The 13898-nt window shown below is 40.6% G+C and overlaps 1 protein-coding gene across 1 annotated transcript; it reads right to left on the minus strand.

Annotated features, from left to right (window-relative positions):
* Positions 1–6149: 6149 nt before the first annotated feature.
* On the minus strand, positions 6150–9438 carry LOC136747294 (interferon a3-like). Its single transcript, XM_066700231.1, has 5 exons — positions 8380–9438; positions 7843–7917; positions 7551–7700; positions 7085–7183; positions 6150–6624 (listed from the first exon to the last, which is right to left on the minus strand). The coding sequence occupies exons 1-5, from the start codon at positions 8500–8502 to the stop codon at positions 6514–6516; spliced, it is 558 nt and encodes a 185-aa protein (XP_066556328.1). The 5' UTR covers positions 8503–9438; the 3' UTR covers positions 6150–6513.
* Positions 9439–13898: the final 4460 nt, after the last annotated feature.

The raw sequence follows: 13898 nt of genomic DNA on the forward strand, positions 1-13898 counted from the left end.
TTATTGAATTGTATCCATTATATGGGAGAGGGTTGTTTTAGTAGAGAGAATACAAAGTTGGTTTATTGCAATTTTATTCTAGAGAGGCCACGCAGGACCACCCTTGTTTTGCATGTCCTTGATGCACACCGCCCTTACCCCCTTGTTGGTCCTGGATGTGTGTTGCCATCCTACAAGCTCTTGTGGTTTCACTAGATTGTTCTTTTATCTTATTTTTTTGCTACTTTGCACCCTAGCCAGTAGTGGGTGTTTATGCATTTAACATTTTAATAAACCCTGTTTCAAACTTTACGCAGTCTTGTCTCCGAGTGTTGGCCTCTGGTACTACTTCCCACTCTTACAAATTAACGGACCTTGGGAGAAATCTGATTTGAATGAAATGTCTTACTGGGTCCTGGTGCCCTAAACTTTTACTACCAGGTGGCGTTGTTGGCTACGATGTGCCCCGTGACATAAACAAGCCGACAGGGTGATACATTATAAATTAAATGGGGTGGAATTAAACGGTGGAAAACCCAACCACAACTGCCGTGGGTAACTGTGGATTTAATAAATCGTAGGACATTAAGAAGTATGCTATCTAAATAGAGACAGCCAGTATGTCATTTGTAAATGAATATGCAAATTAGATGAACTGTCCATGTGATTAAATGTAGCTGGTGACGAATTGTACATGAATTGATCCTTAATCTATTGATTTTTACAAGGATAGTCTCTTTAAACAATGATCTAAGGCTTTACAGATGTCTAGCTTTCCTGCGGTTGATTTTCTTGCTTTCTCTTGTAGAGTATCACAGGGTGTCACTTGGCAACTGTGCAGGTATTTCTAGTTTCTCCGTCTCGGATGTAAAACTCGGATGTATTAGGTTAAATTTTTGGCCCTCACACCTCCCTTGAGAGTAATCTTAATGTACCCTCTGTCCCGTCCCCGCAGTACTAAGTTAATCAATCAACCAATCAAGTCATCATGATGATGACAAATGCAATACAAATCTAATAATTTAGATCCAACATAATAATGTATTAAATCAATTTACAGCTATTTTTCTTAAATCAACAGTTAGGCCAAGCCAAGCTCTGCTAACTCCTCCCCATGTCAGGTTATTGTGATAAAAATGCACATTGTGTTTTTGTTTGATCCTAAAGTGGTTTCATCGTAACTATTGTTTCAGGCCTCTTCCTTTATTGGCTACAGACATCCATACTGTGTCTGGATTGATGTTTGCAATAAGAGTGTCAACCAGTTCTGCCAATCCTTTTACATATATTTGTGAGTGGGTGTGTGCTATGTGCGTTTGTGCTCAGTGTATTTTATATGTGATATCTAGATTAATTAATCGAACGACAGAACACATGAGAGAGAGAGAATAATAGATTATACACGATAATCAGCCTGGCATCTTCCTTAGGGATTGTATAAAAAGGACACCATTGTGTTAACACTGAATTTGTATAATCTATTCTGATATCTTGTCTATTTTATAATAATGTATAGTTAATTTTATGATCCCCTGCTCTCTCCCTCTCTCTCTCTCTGATGAGTAATAATTTGACCGTCATAAAAAATACACGTTATATTTTATTTTTTAAGTTTAATGAAAAAGTAACAATTTAAAAACGGACACCTACAAACATAGCTTATGAAAAGCGAAATGTAACCAGTCACACATGAAATGTTTTGTTCCCGTTGCTGTAAATCATACTTGAGACATAAGAGTAATAAATACAATGCAATAAATATATACATTACAATAAATACATACAACATTAAATAAATAAAACCATAAATAAACAGTCAGTAAAAAAAGTTATTTTCGTGTTTTGAACCCTCTTGCATATTTTTAACACTGACTAAAATACTGCATACGTATATAAATATAAAAATAAGACTTTGGACCCGTTCTGTCGAGATTTAAACACCACAATCTCATAATTCACAATAAGCCTATATAGGTTGTAGACAATGAATCAAACGCTGGTCATTTCTTTCCGGATTGAAGCAGCGAGCACATTGAGCCTTTGCAGATGAATCCTCACTTGAGCCCTGATGATTTCCCAAGCCTGAGCGCTGTATGTCTGAAAGAAAACACCAAAATATATGATTATTATTATTATTATTATTATTATTATTATTATTATTATTATTATTATTATTAATAATAATAATAACAATCATATTAAAAGTAGTAGTAGTAGTAGTAGTAGTAGTAGTAGTAGTAGTAGTAGTAGTAGGCTATTATTAGTGGTGGTGGTATTAGCTTAATCAAATTCTCCTTACCTTCTTTTTCAGGACATTTTCATTTAGTGCCTTGAAATATGGTATCAGTATCCTGTTCCTTTTCCTCGGCTGTACCTGCAACAGACAATGGTAATTATATTGGCTTTATCGTTCTAACCGGAATTATATAGTTATGTGCTTTTCCCTGTAGTGTTTTTTTTTTATTTTTTCCCGTTGTTTTCTTGATGGACGTTACTCGCAAGGCAGAAAAAAAAACTGAAATAAACTTGGCAGTTGAATTCATTAAGACTGGAACTGATTGCCTTTAGAATTGATTGTCATTAAGGGTCTGCTTAACACAGGTGGACAAGTGGTTCTGTAGGTATGCTATACAATATGGGGTGCTTATTTGTGTTGGTGTCCCTTTTCACAGATTTTACTTAAATCTTGTTTGTTTCTCCAGATTTCGTAAATAATTAAGCCTATTTTCCACATTCATAAATATTTCACATTTTAAAATAAATACATATATATATCAGTTTTGAGTTTCACTAAATATTTAACAAAATACAAACTATGGGCTTTGAAAACTAAATATTGAAGTTTGAAACATATATTTAAATTAAATCCTCAATCTCTGACTCACAAAATCAATATTTAGTTTGTAAATACATGTTAAAATTGCAACTAAATGTTAAATATAAATATAAATGTTACATCTGCAGGTTTGCAAAATAAATATTTCGCAAACAGGCAAATGAGTCCCGCCCATCTGGTGTAGCCCACCTTAGCCATCTCTTAGCAGTAAGGCTTATTTATTTAATATTTCTGAAAAACACACTAGATCTCATTTATCTAACAAAACAAATGATTTACATTCGGCCCGATAATAAAAAGAGCACGTGTGGGTAATGAAAGCGCGACGGATTGAACGGAACGATCAGTGAATCGATGAATTTGGGCATTTATTGGGTATGCCACACACCGACATTGTCCCGACTGCACACATTCTGTGGAACTTACACACTTCCGAAGTTCCACGGCCTGGCGATGAAGGATGATTTGAAATTCGGTCAGTTTCTGTCTGTCCCAGGTCACAGCGTCGAGATTGCCGTGGTAGAGCTTCAGGATCTGCTTCGTGGTTTCACGTATGAATGCTATTTTATCGTCCATCTGAACCAAAGACCAAAGAAGTCATTAGAGATATACCAACTCACTGATATGTTATTCTTCTGTCTGCTATTGATGTTCATCATTACCTCAACCAGGACCACAATCATAGCCAAAGTGTTAATCGTTTAAAGCATTTTTTTAGGAACACCTACATGCGAATGAAATACATCATCGTATGTCTTATGTGGGAATGGGACGATCACTCCGTCATGCACCAGCTCTCCACCCTGTAAAGCGAAACAATTGAGGAAAAAAAGTTTGCCTGTAATTCATGTATTTCGCACATCGACTGCGGCTAAGATACAGGAGAAACTTCATACCAAATGCGTGTTGCAGTGGTGAAAACGTTCAAGCGTGTAAAGTTGATATATGGCTGTATCCATGATTCAAATCTATTCATTGAACATATGTATTCACAAAAGTTGGATAGTGACAGCTAAACGCTTGAAATTAGCACGAATTCTTTTAACGAAAGGTATCAGTGGTAAGAGGCCACTTCACGGTTTCTACTTAATTGAAGCAAAACATATTTCCCCGTAAGAGGTGTGGCACTGTCATTATTGCTCTAGCACTGTGACTAAATGTAGTGTTAAGCAGCTGCTTGGCACTTGACAGATTCATGGAAATCTTCTGAACTCACCATCTCTCTGATCAGGCTCAGCGACTCTCTGCTCACAATGTCGTACCTATACTGAATCCAAGTGCATCCCAGAGTAAGATCCAGCGCGGAGAGAATAAGGGTTATACACTTCCAAAAACTCCTGGCCTCCATAGCGCCGCGTCTTGTCTTCTTAATGGACACTGGACTGTGATTGATCAGTAGTCAATGCACTCGACTGGAAAGCTAACGAACTCTTTTGACTTCGAGAACAGTTCGCATTGAGAATAAGATCCTGCCTTATGTACATGGAGAGAGAGAGTGAAGTATGAAAAGCAAAAACGCAGGGAATTCCCATGTTCTGTGCTTTATTCTTACGGATACAGACGAGTAGGTCTGTATTAATTAAATGAATTAAATTATACATCTCATCCCAGAATATGCATGTATTTATATCAATATGTATATTATAATTCTATGTAGTTATTATTTATGTTTTTCAATTGTAGTTAACATTTTCATCCTGTTTAGCTTTAGACTCGCAAGATACTAGGCTAATACTGCAAACAGGCTAATGTGAGCTTCACAGCTATACAGGCAGACTTTATAGAAGACATTTTTCGTTCTTTTCTGATCAAATAACTGACAAAACATGTAATTTCAACTTGGCTGTTACTCTTTTTTTTCTTAGCAGACACCCATATCCAGGGTGACTGACAATTGTTACATTAAATCACATTAGTTTTACTTTTTACCCATTTACACAGCTGGGCATTTACTGGAGCAATGTAAGTAAGGTGCCTTGCTCGAGGGTACAGCAGCAGTGCCCTAACCTGCGATTGAGACCACAACCCTCCGCTCCAGAGTCCAGAGCCCTGACCTCTACTCCACACTACTGCTGTTATCCCATTCTGATCCATACATCAGATTTCATTCATCTAATCAGATTTCATCTTTATGCATAAAATCTTGAATTATCAGATGGATTTAAGAAGCCGGCAAAATTCTCTTCTGAAATTCTTCCACAGTGTAAAAAAAAGAAAAACTAACCATCTAAATAAAAATGCATACATATATACAGGCATACATATATGCATACAGACATGCATACAATCATACATGCATGTGTATCTGGATACAAAGTTCCCAATTAATTCGTGCATATCGCTCTACGTCATTGTTTTGTATTCCCTGCTATGTGATACCGTGTGTTAATAGACCAATGTTAAGAGAATCACGTTTTATTGTAATTACATTGGATCGCAATCTTACATCTTTAACCAGTTTATTTTTCGATTCCATAGATTTCTTTAAAAAGTTAAATTTTGTCTCGAAATCCAGCGTGGAGGATTACCTAACAGCAATGTTTAAACTGAAAACGGAAAACTGCATGCTGTTATGTTCCGGTGGCTGGGAATCCTGTCTTCCCCTTTCCCTTTCTCTCGTCCATTTCAATCTATGACGTAGTGCTTTCGCTTTCACTGCGCTGATGCAATTCACCAAAGTGAAAGCTGCTCTTCACTTGACAGAGATGTTGAAGGACTCTAGCATGCAGAGGGCTTCCCCTGAAAAGTATTCATGATGCCATGAAGAAGATGGCAATACTAATAAATAATAATAACGTTAATGATGGTGTTATGATTAGTTGCTAAGGCTAATATGTGTAAAAAGCCGACAGTACAGCAAATCCTGTCATTGCTTTTCGTAGGTGCATCAGAGCTGTTCAGAGTACTGATAAAGGCACAGGCTGAGCTTGCATATTACAATTTCTTTTAAATGTAATTTCTGAATCTATTGATTTACGAATTTATCTCAATAAACACTGATACAAGTATTTCCAGGGTGCTTTTGAAGAGGAAATATGTCTAGTATAAAACAAGAACAACAACACAAGAGCATTCAGAAAGTTAAAGTATATAAAAACACATATTTTATTTGAAACAATAACAAATACAATTGATTTGATCAGGTAGCAGTAAAAAAATATTATTTAAAATTCTTATTTTTTGGCACAAGCATTAAATACACAGCATGACTTAATACGTAAGTCAAATAATTAAATAAATAAATAAATAAATAAATAATCAATAAATAATCCATAAAAATACAGTTCTCTCAAATACCTATATCTAAATCATACATTACAAAGCATTTCACATAACAGCAGCATTTTTAAAGATCATTCCTTCTTGTAAACACAGAACAGTTGCATACACAGTACAAACTGCATCCATTTTCTTCTCTCCAAAAAACATAATACTAGAAACCACAGAAATACAATCAATACCAAAATGTAGCATTAAAAATAGTGTCATTAAATACTTTGAGCAAAAACGAGCATATAGAAATTGCTTCACACAACATTATTCAAGTAAAGTATACATAACTACACACTGCAGAATCAATAATATGAAACTTTCACGTGTAATTCACAAAGTCCAACGCAGCAATATTTGTTGTTTTTTCATTCCTTGTCCTTGGGTTCTCAAAATGTTAATCCTGCAAAATGTTAATTAAGTGTTTTTCAGCTTTGGGCAGTGCTCTTGTCTCTCCTTATGGATACAGCCAGTAAATCCAGTCTTTGCAGGTGACGCCACACAAGAGTCCTGACAACCTCCCAGGCATGAGACCGGTCCTGTAAGACCAAACAACATCACATCAGCAGAGGGTATATATATATATATATATATATATATATATATATAGGCACACTGCATTTGCTTTGAGTGCCATACTGAGTATAAAATGCTTGAATGAGAAGGTTTTTCTTTTACTTTAGAGGATTTCTCTGAATGGAAGATTAAAGCCGTTATATCAACAATCGTACTGATTAGTTCAGTGCTCTTTTAACAGGCCCAGAGTAAATCAGAGCCATTGGCAAATTACAAATCTGCTATTTGGTGGCAGGAATTATTTGATTTATTGTCATTAGAAGTCTGTAAATAGCTTACATCCATAATACAGAATACACACGTTTACAATCGGTGGATAGCTCAATTCTATTATTATTATTATCATTATTATTATAATTTTATTCAGTCTGATCGTGGTTTATACATGATGTAAGAGAAGCTTAGAAATTACTTCTCACATACCTTGCTTTTTAAAAGGTTTTCCACATCCTTAAAATGGCGGTTGATTTTCTTGCTTTCTTTCCTAGAGGATCGCAGGGTGTCGGATTTCATGGTCTTCCTCTACATTACAAAGAAATACATTTCATTACAATCAGTTCTGTGGGTGCGCAGCACTTCCTAGAGCATCTCGGTGTAGCCTGGTGCTGCGTGCTAAAGGCCCAGATAAAGAGTGTTCCATTACAGGGGAAGCTAGATATCGGAAACTTCATTTTCAGTGTCAGAAGCAGGTGTATTTAGTCTAAAGGCCTAGTCAGTGATTTAATTTGTACTTATAAAACTTCTCTTTGATTCTTAATATCTTACTCTGTAAGATGTTCGTGTTGCCTTCCTATTGTCAGTAATTGGCTTATCATAGCCCACAGCGTCCAAAACAATTCACCACTGTGTTTATGAGCAAAAGTCAAACTTGAGCAGCAGGCCTACTCACACACTGGTCCAGCTCCAGGTCCTGGCGGTGCAGGTCGAGCTGAAACATTTCCAGTTTGATGGCATCCCAGTTCACGGCATCCGTATTGCCACTGTACAGGTGTCTTATGTGACTGATGACTTCGTGGATAAACATGATCTTCTCCTCACTCTGTTTAAAAAAAAATGACAAGAACATTGTTTTACTGACTTCTGTGTTTCATCCACGCTGGTCTGCCTTCTTGAGGACATTTCTTAAATGGTTAATTGTAATTCTATTTCAAAAGATAAGAAGCGTTCAGAACAGTTCTTACCTTAAAATCTCCAGCGTTTTTGTATGATTTGATGGGGAAGGGAACAGCCATTCTGTCATGCACTAGCTCTCCACCCTGAAACAGAATAAGAAAAAACATATATTATTATTATTATTATTATTATTATTATTATTATTATTATTATTATTAGGCCCAGTGTTCATCATTATCATCATCATTCAAACAGATGAAGATGCTTTGATTAAGTTTTTGTGATGTTAAAAAAATGAAATGTAGCTGATGTTGTTTTCCATCTAACAAAAAGCTATCTAATATTAATCCCATCCCACTGAAATAGTCTTTTAATATTCTAATCAAGCTGCAAAACGATAAGGTCTTCGGGTTTTCCATCATCACGTTTTTGATTTACTTCATTGAAGCCCTGGATGTGTTGCACAATAAAGGTTCATTTGATCGTTAAGCACTAGCTGGCAGGACTGAAAGATCGTTTGCTCTCAGGAGGACCAGAGTCGAAAAGCCGTCTCCTGCGGTGGCACTATAATACAATAGCGCATCCCATTGCAGAGAAAGACTTACCATCTCTCTGAGTAGAGACAGGGTTTCCTCACTCACACGTCCGAAATTGTAATGAACCCACTTGCATCCAAGAGAGAGCTCCTGGCTGCACAGAAGGATAAAAACACACGCCCAGGTCTTCATAGTTGCTGTTCCCGTGCTTCGGTGGATATGCTATCCTGAAGAGTGCCTGGATGACAGAGAACGGCTTTTTCCACACTAACCGATTCCGAAACAAAGTATTGCGCTGCCAGGGCGGATTTTGCTCGCTCTTCTCGGTGTCTTCTGCGTGCTATTGGTGTGCATGCTGTTGTCCTGCAGGTGTATTCAGATTATATACCGAGGTGTAGTAGCCTATGTTTAAAAAGCGAAAGGTAGGTGGGAACTTCCCCACTGGAACTTTTCCTGTGTAACTTTCAGCTTCTGAGCTGCCGCTGGCGGACAATGTCTCTGCTCGAGTCTGAAGACTTTAGCAGTTGAAGTGTGTTGTGTTGATAGACTTGATTTGATCGCTTGTTCACCTTTGTCTTTCTGTGCCCTTTTTGTTTTTGGTGACGGTGCATGCCGGTGCCTGATGTCCAGACCATGTTTCAATGACACCCTTGCTGCTTCGGAACCGCAACTTTACAGTGGAAATGCTGTTGGGATATTGTAGTGTAACAGATCACAGACGGTGTTGTATCATGTCATGTTGTATCTCTTCGCCGCTCTGTCCGAATATACCTCTCCTCTCATACCCTGCAGTCAAGATAAGGCTTTGGCATAAAAGGGAGAATGAATCTTGACATTTCTATGTTATTGTATTTGCTGTATTTTGCCCTTCGACACAACAGATCAAGTTTAGTTACAAAGCAATTCAAAGCTCTGAATTTTGAGCTAGACTAATTAAAGACACATTTTTAAAGAAATCGTCCGTTTCCAAAAATGAACAAACCAGTGGTCCACGTTTGTTTGTTTTCTTTGTCCCTTTTTCTTCATCTTTGTGGAATACACACCCATCGTCGTGTTTTGAAAATGTATATCCGAAAGTGGGAAAACAATGAATACCCTAAATTGTCTCATCGATGAAGACAACAAGTTATGGTGCTGTCAGAGAAGTTGCTATTTCGGTTTCGATTTGATGACGTCTAGTGCCATGCCCCCTGATACAACGAGCAGAACTGTGGATGACGAGCGGCGATTGCAGAAGCTGTATTATTTGTGTATTAATTTATTTTTGCTTGATTTGCTTGCTTGCTTCATCGATTGGTTGGTTGGTTGGTTTATTTATTAACATATGAATACATCCATCTGTTAATGTAATGAAAGCAAGCATTGGCACGACGGAACCTGCTTCATCACGATTTTATGTTGAATTCGTCGTATACTTCAGTTAATAACGTAACCCAGCTAACACACAATGTTGCCACAAGGTTGTAGCATCGTAATGTACAACATTGTGGCAATGAATGTACTGTTGCTGCTTTGATGTGTACTAACACTACAGGATGTATTATTATTCAATAATGATTGTTATGTAAATGATATTGACTAGACACACTTTCCCTGCTCACAAAGCCGACTTCATCTCCGCTTTTACCATTTTTAGGCTGATGATGCCCAGATCTGATCTGATCCGTTATTGATGCTCTTTGGAGGCATTTGTGGTTCTGTTGTCCCGCAGGTATTGCCTGCCAGTGTTGCTGATGTTCCGGAGGGTGAGCGCGATGTGGCTGCCAACTGTTCGGCGGAAGATGTCCCTGTCCCTGAACCTTTAGGAGCAGAGTGTACAGGACCCCCTGGCTCCTTTTGAGCCTGAAGGTTTGAGGTGCTCGCAGCGCACAACGCGAGGAGGGCCCCCGGCACGCTATTCAGATTAGACACCTGGCCCTGGTTGTACGGAGGATAGCTATAACCTGGAACCTCTTGTGGGAAGAGTGGTCCCCGGGACGGGAACCGAAAAAGTGGGGGAGTGTGTCACAGGAATGACTATATCACACTGTCTGAGCACCTTCTTTGTTTTTATTATTATTATTATTATTATTATTATTTTTTTTTTTTCTTGGCAGACGCCCTTGTCCAGGGCGACTTACAACATAAGTGCAAAAAGGCATCAATCATTACAAATTCAACTTAGCTAAAACATAGCAATTCAAAATAATACATTTTACAAATTCCAATTACAATTTACACAAGAACTGTAAGAGACTTCCTACATCCTGGACAGTGAAAGCTAAGTGCTGTCAAGATGTAGGGTTACAGACTAGGGCTATGGGAAAGGGAGCAAGGGGGAAAACAATCAAGAACACGAGGAGCATAATAAGCTGAAGAGCTATCTAGCAGGGATAGAGGACTAATATTACAAGTGCTGTCGGAAGAGATGCGTCTTGAGTAAGTGCCGGAATGAGGTCAAGGACTCTGCTGTTTTGACTTCAGTGGGCAGGTCGTTCCACCACTTAGGGGCCAGGGATGAGAAGGAGCAGCTCTGGAGGAAGGAGAGTGGAGAGGAGGCAGAGTTAGCCTTGTGGCACTGCAGGAGCGCAGTGGTCTGGTGGGGATGTATGGAGAGACGAATGACTGAAGGTAGCTTGGTGCAGTGTGGTCAAGACAGCGGTAGGTGAGGGTCAAAGTCTTGAACTGGATGCGTGCCGGTATCGGGAGCCAGTGGAGGGAGAGGAGCAGTGGAGTAGCGTGTGCGAATCGGGGCAGAGAGAATACCAGACGAGCCGCAGAGTTCTGGATGAGCTGGAGTGGGCGGGTAGTGGATGCAGGCAGGCCGGCCAGGAGGGAGTTGCAGTAGTCCAGGCGGGAGAGGACCAGTGACTGGACGAGCAGCTGAGTTGAGTAGTCGGTAAGGAAGGGACGGATCCGGCGTATGTTGCTCCGGAAGAATCTGCAGGTGCGTGTCAGCGTGGTGATGTGCTGGGAGAAGGAGAACGCAGTATCGAGGGTGACTCCTAGATTTTTAGCGGAAGAAGAAGGAGAGAGTGTGGTGGATTCCAAGGGGATCGAGATGGGGAGGTCAGCAGACAGGACAGGAAGATCTGGGCATCATCAGCGTAGAAGTGGTAGGAGAAGCCATGGGAAGCAATGAGGGGGCCCAGGGAGCGAGTGTAGAGAGAGAACAGGAGCGGGCCCAGGACGGAGCCTTGGGGAACACCTGTGAGGAGAGGTTGGGGGGTGGATGAGGAGCCTCGCCATGTCATTTGGTAGGACCGGTCACTGAGGTAGGAGGAGAACCAGGTGAGAGCAGTCCCAGAGATCCCAAGGTCAGCGAGGCAGGAGAGGAGGATGGAGTGATCGATGGTGTCAAATGCTGCAGAGAGGTCAAGGAGGATGAGGACTGAGGAGAGGGAGGCCGCCCGAGAACAGCTGAGGGAGTCAGTGACTGCCAGGAGAGCCGTCTCGGTGGAGTGAGCTGTGCGGAAGCCGGATTGCAGAGGTTCAAGGAGTGAGTGTTGGGACAGAAAGTCCGAGAGCTGACGGTGGACCGCCCGCTCGAGAGTCTTGTCATTTGAACACGGGTTGTATTTTTTTTTCTATTGTTATTGAAGCACTTGTATATTTGTTTTATTATATTCTTTAAGTTGTCACATTTGATCAATCACTTTTTTTTGTGCACAGACAGGACAGTTGGTGGATAGTCTCAGTTGTGACCTGAGAATGTTGTTGGTTATTGGCCAGGGGAAAGAAAGGTACAGTGAGGGAAAAAAGTATTTGATCCCCTGCTGATTTTGTATGTTTGCCCACTGACAAAGAAATGATCAGTCTGTAATTTGAATGTTAGGTGTATTTTAACAGTGAGAGAGAGAATAACAACAACAAAATCCAGAAAAACGCATTTCAAAAAAGTTATACATTGATTTGCATGTTACTTGGTGGCAAAACCCTTGTTGGTAATCACAGAGGTCAGACGTTTCTTGTAGTTGGCCACCAGGTTTGCACACATCTCAGGAGGGATTTTGTCCCACTCCTCTTTGCAGATCCTCTCCAAGTCATTAAGGTTTCGAGGCTGACGTTTGGCAACTCGAACCTTCAGCTCCCTCCACAGATTTTCTATGGGATTAAGGTCTGGAGACTGGCTAGGCCACTGCAGGACCTTAATGTGCTTCTTCTTAAGCCACTCCTTTGTTGCCTTGGCTGTGTGTTTTGGGTCATTGTCATGCTGGAATACCCATCCACGACCCATTTTCAATGCCCTGGCTGAGGGAAGGAGGTTCTCACCCAAGATTTGACGGTACATGGCCCCGTCCATCGTTCCTTTGATGCAGTGCAGTTGTCCTGTCCCTTAGCAGAAAAACACCCCCAAAGCATAATGTTTCCACCTCCATGTTTGACGGTGGGGATGGTGTTCTTGGGGTCATTCCTCCTCCTCCAAACACGGCGAGGTGAGTTGATGCCAAAGAGCTCGATTTTGGTCTCATCTGACCACAACACTTTCACCCAGTTCTCCTCTGAATCATTCAGATGTTCATTGGCAAACTTCAGACGGGCCTGTACATGTGCTTTCTTGAGCAGGGGGACCTTGCGGGCGCTGCAGGATTTCAGTCCTTCATGGTGTAGTGTGTTACCAATTGTTTTCTTGGTGACTATGGTCCCAGCTGCCTTGAGATCATTAACAAGATCCTCCCGTGTAGTTCTGGGCTGATTCCTCACCGTTCTCATGATCATTGAAACTCCATGAGGTGAGATTTTGCATGGAGCCCCAGACCGAGGGAGACTGACAGTTATTTTGTGTTTCTTCCATTTGCGAATAATCGCACCACCTGTTGTCACCTTCTCACCAAGCTGCTTGGCGATGGTCTTGTAGCCCATTCCAGCCTTGTGTAGGTCTACAATCTTGTCCCTGACATGCTTGGACAGCTCTTTGGTCTTGGCCATGGTGGAGAGTTTGGAATCTGATTGATTGATTGCTTCTGTGGACAGGTGTCTTTTATACAGGTAACGAGCTGAGATTAGGAGCACTCCCTTTAAGAGAGTGCTCCTAATCTCAGCTCGTTACCTGTATAAAAGACACCTGGGAGCCAGAAATCTTGCTGATTGATAGGGGATCAAATACTTATTTCCCTCATTAACATGCAAATCAAATTATAACTTTTTTGAAATGCGTTTTTCTGGATTTTTTTGTTGTTATTCTGTCTCTCAGTGTTAAAATACACCTACCATTAAAATGATAGACTGATCATTTCTTTGTCAGTGGGCAAACGTACAAAATCAGCAGGGGATCTAATACTTTTTCCCCCACTGTATCTGTACTGGATAGGTTGATGAAATAGAAGGGAGGGGCTTTTTGCATTTAGGGTGGATGGAGACTGGGAGAAGGGGGATCTGCGGACGGACAGCGAGCCAGCAAGCGCAATAGCCGGATCGCTCGGGAGGATGCGAGCGCAGGGGAGCATTGCGGGGAACGAGAGGGAGACGGACCTGACAGAAGGCAGAGACCTGAGGTCCGCGCCGGTACTGACATCGGAGTGGAGGACCGACAGGCGGACAGAATGCGCAGGGAGAAACCGCAGGATCACACCAGGAGTCGGTGGCTAGAGCGGATAGCCTGGAGAAAG

Source organism: Amia ocellicauda, chromosome 3 (assembly GCF_036373705.1).
Source record: "Amia ocellicauda isolate fAmiCal2 chromosome 3, fAmiCal2.hap1, whole genome shotgun sequence".
Classification (NCBI taxonomy): Eukaryota; Metazoa; Chordata; class Actinopteri; order Amiiformes; family Amiidae; genus Amia; species Amia ocellicauda.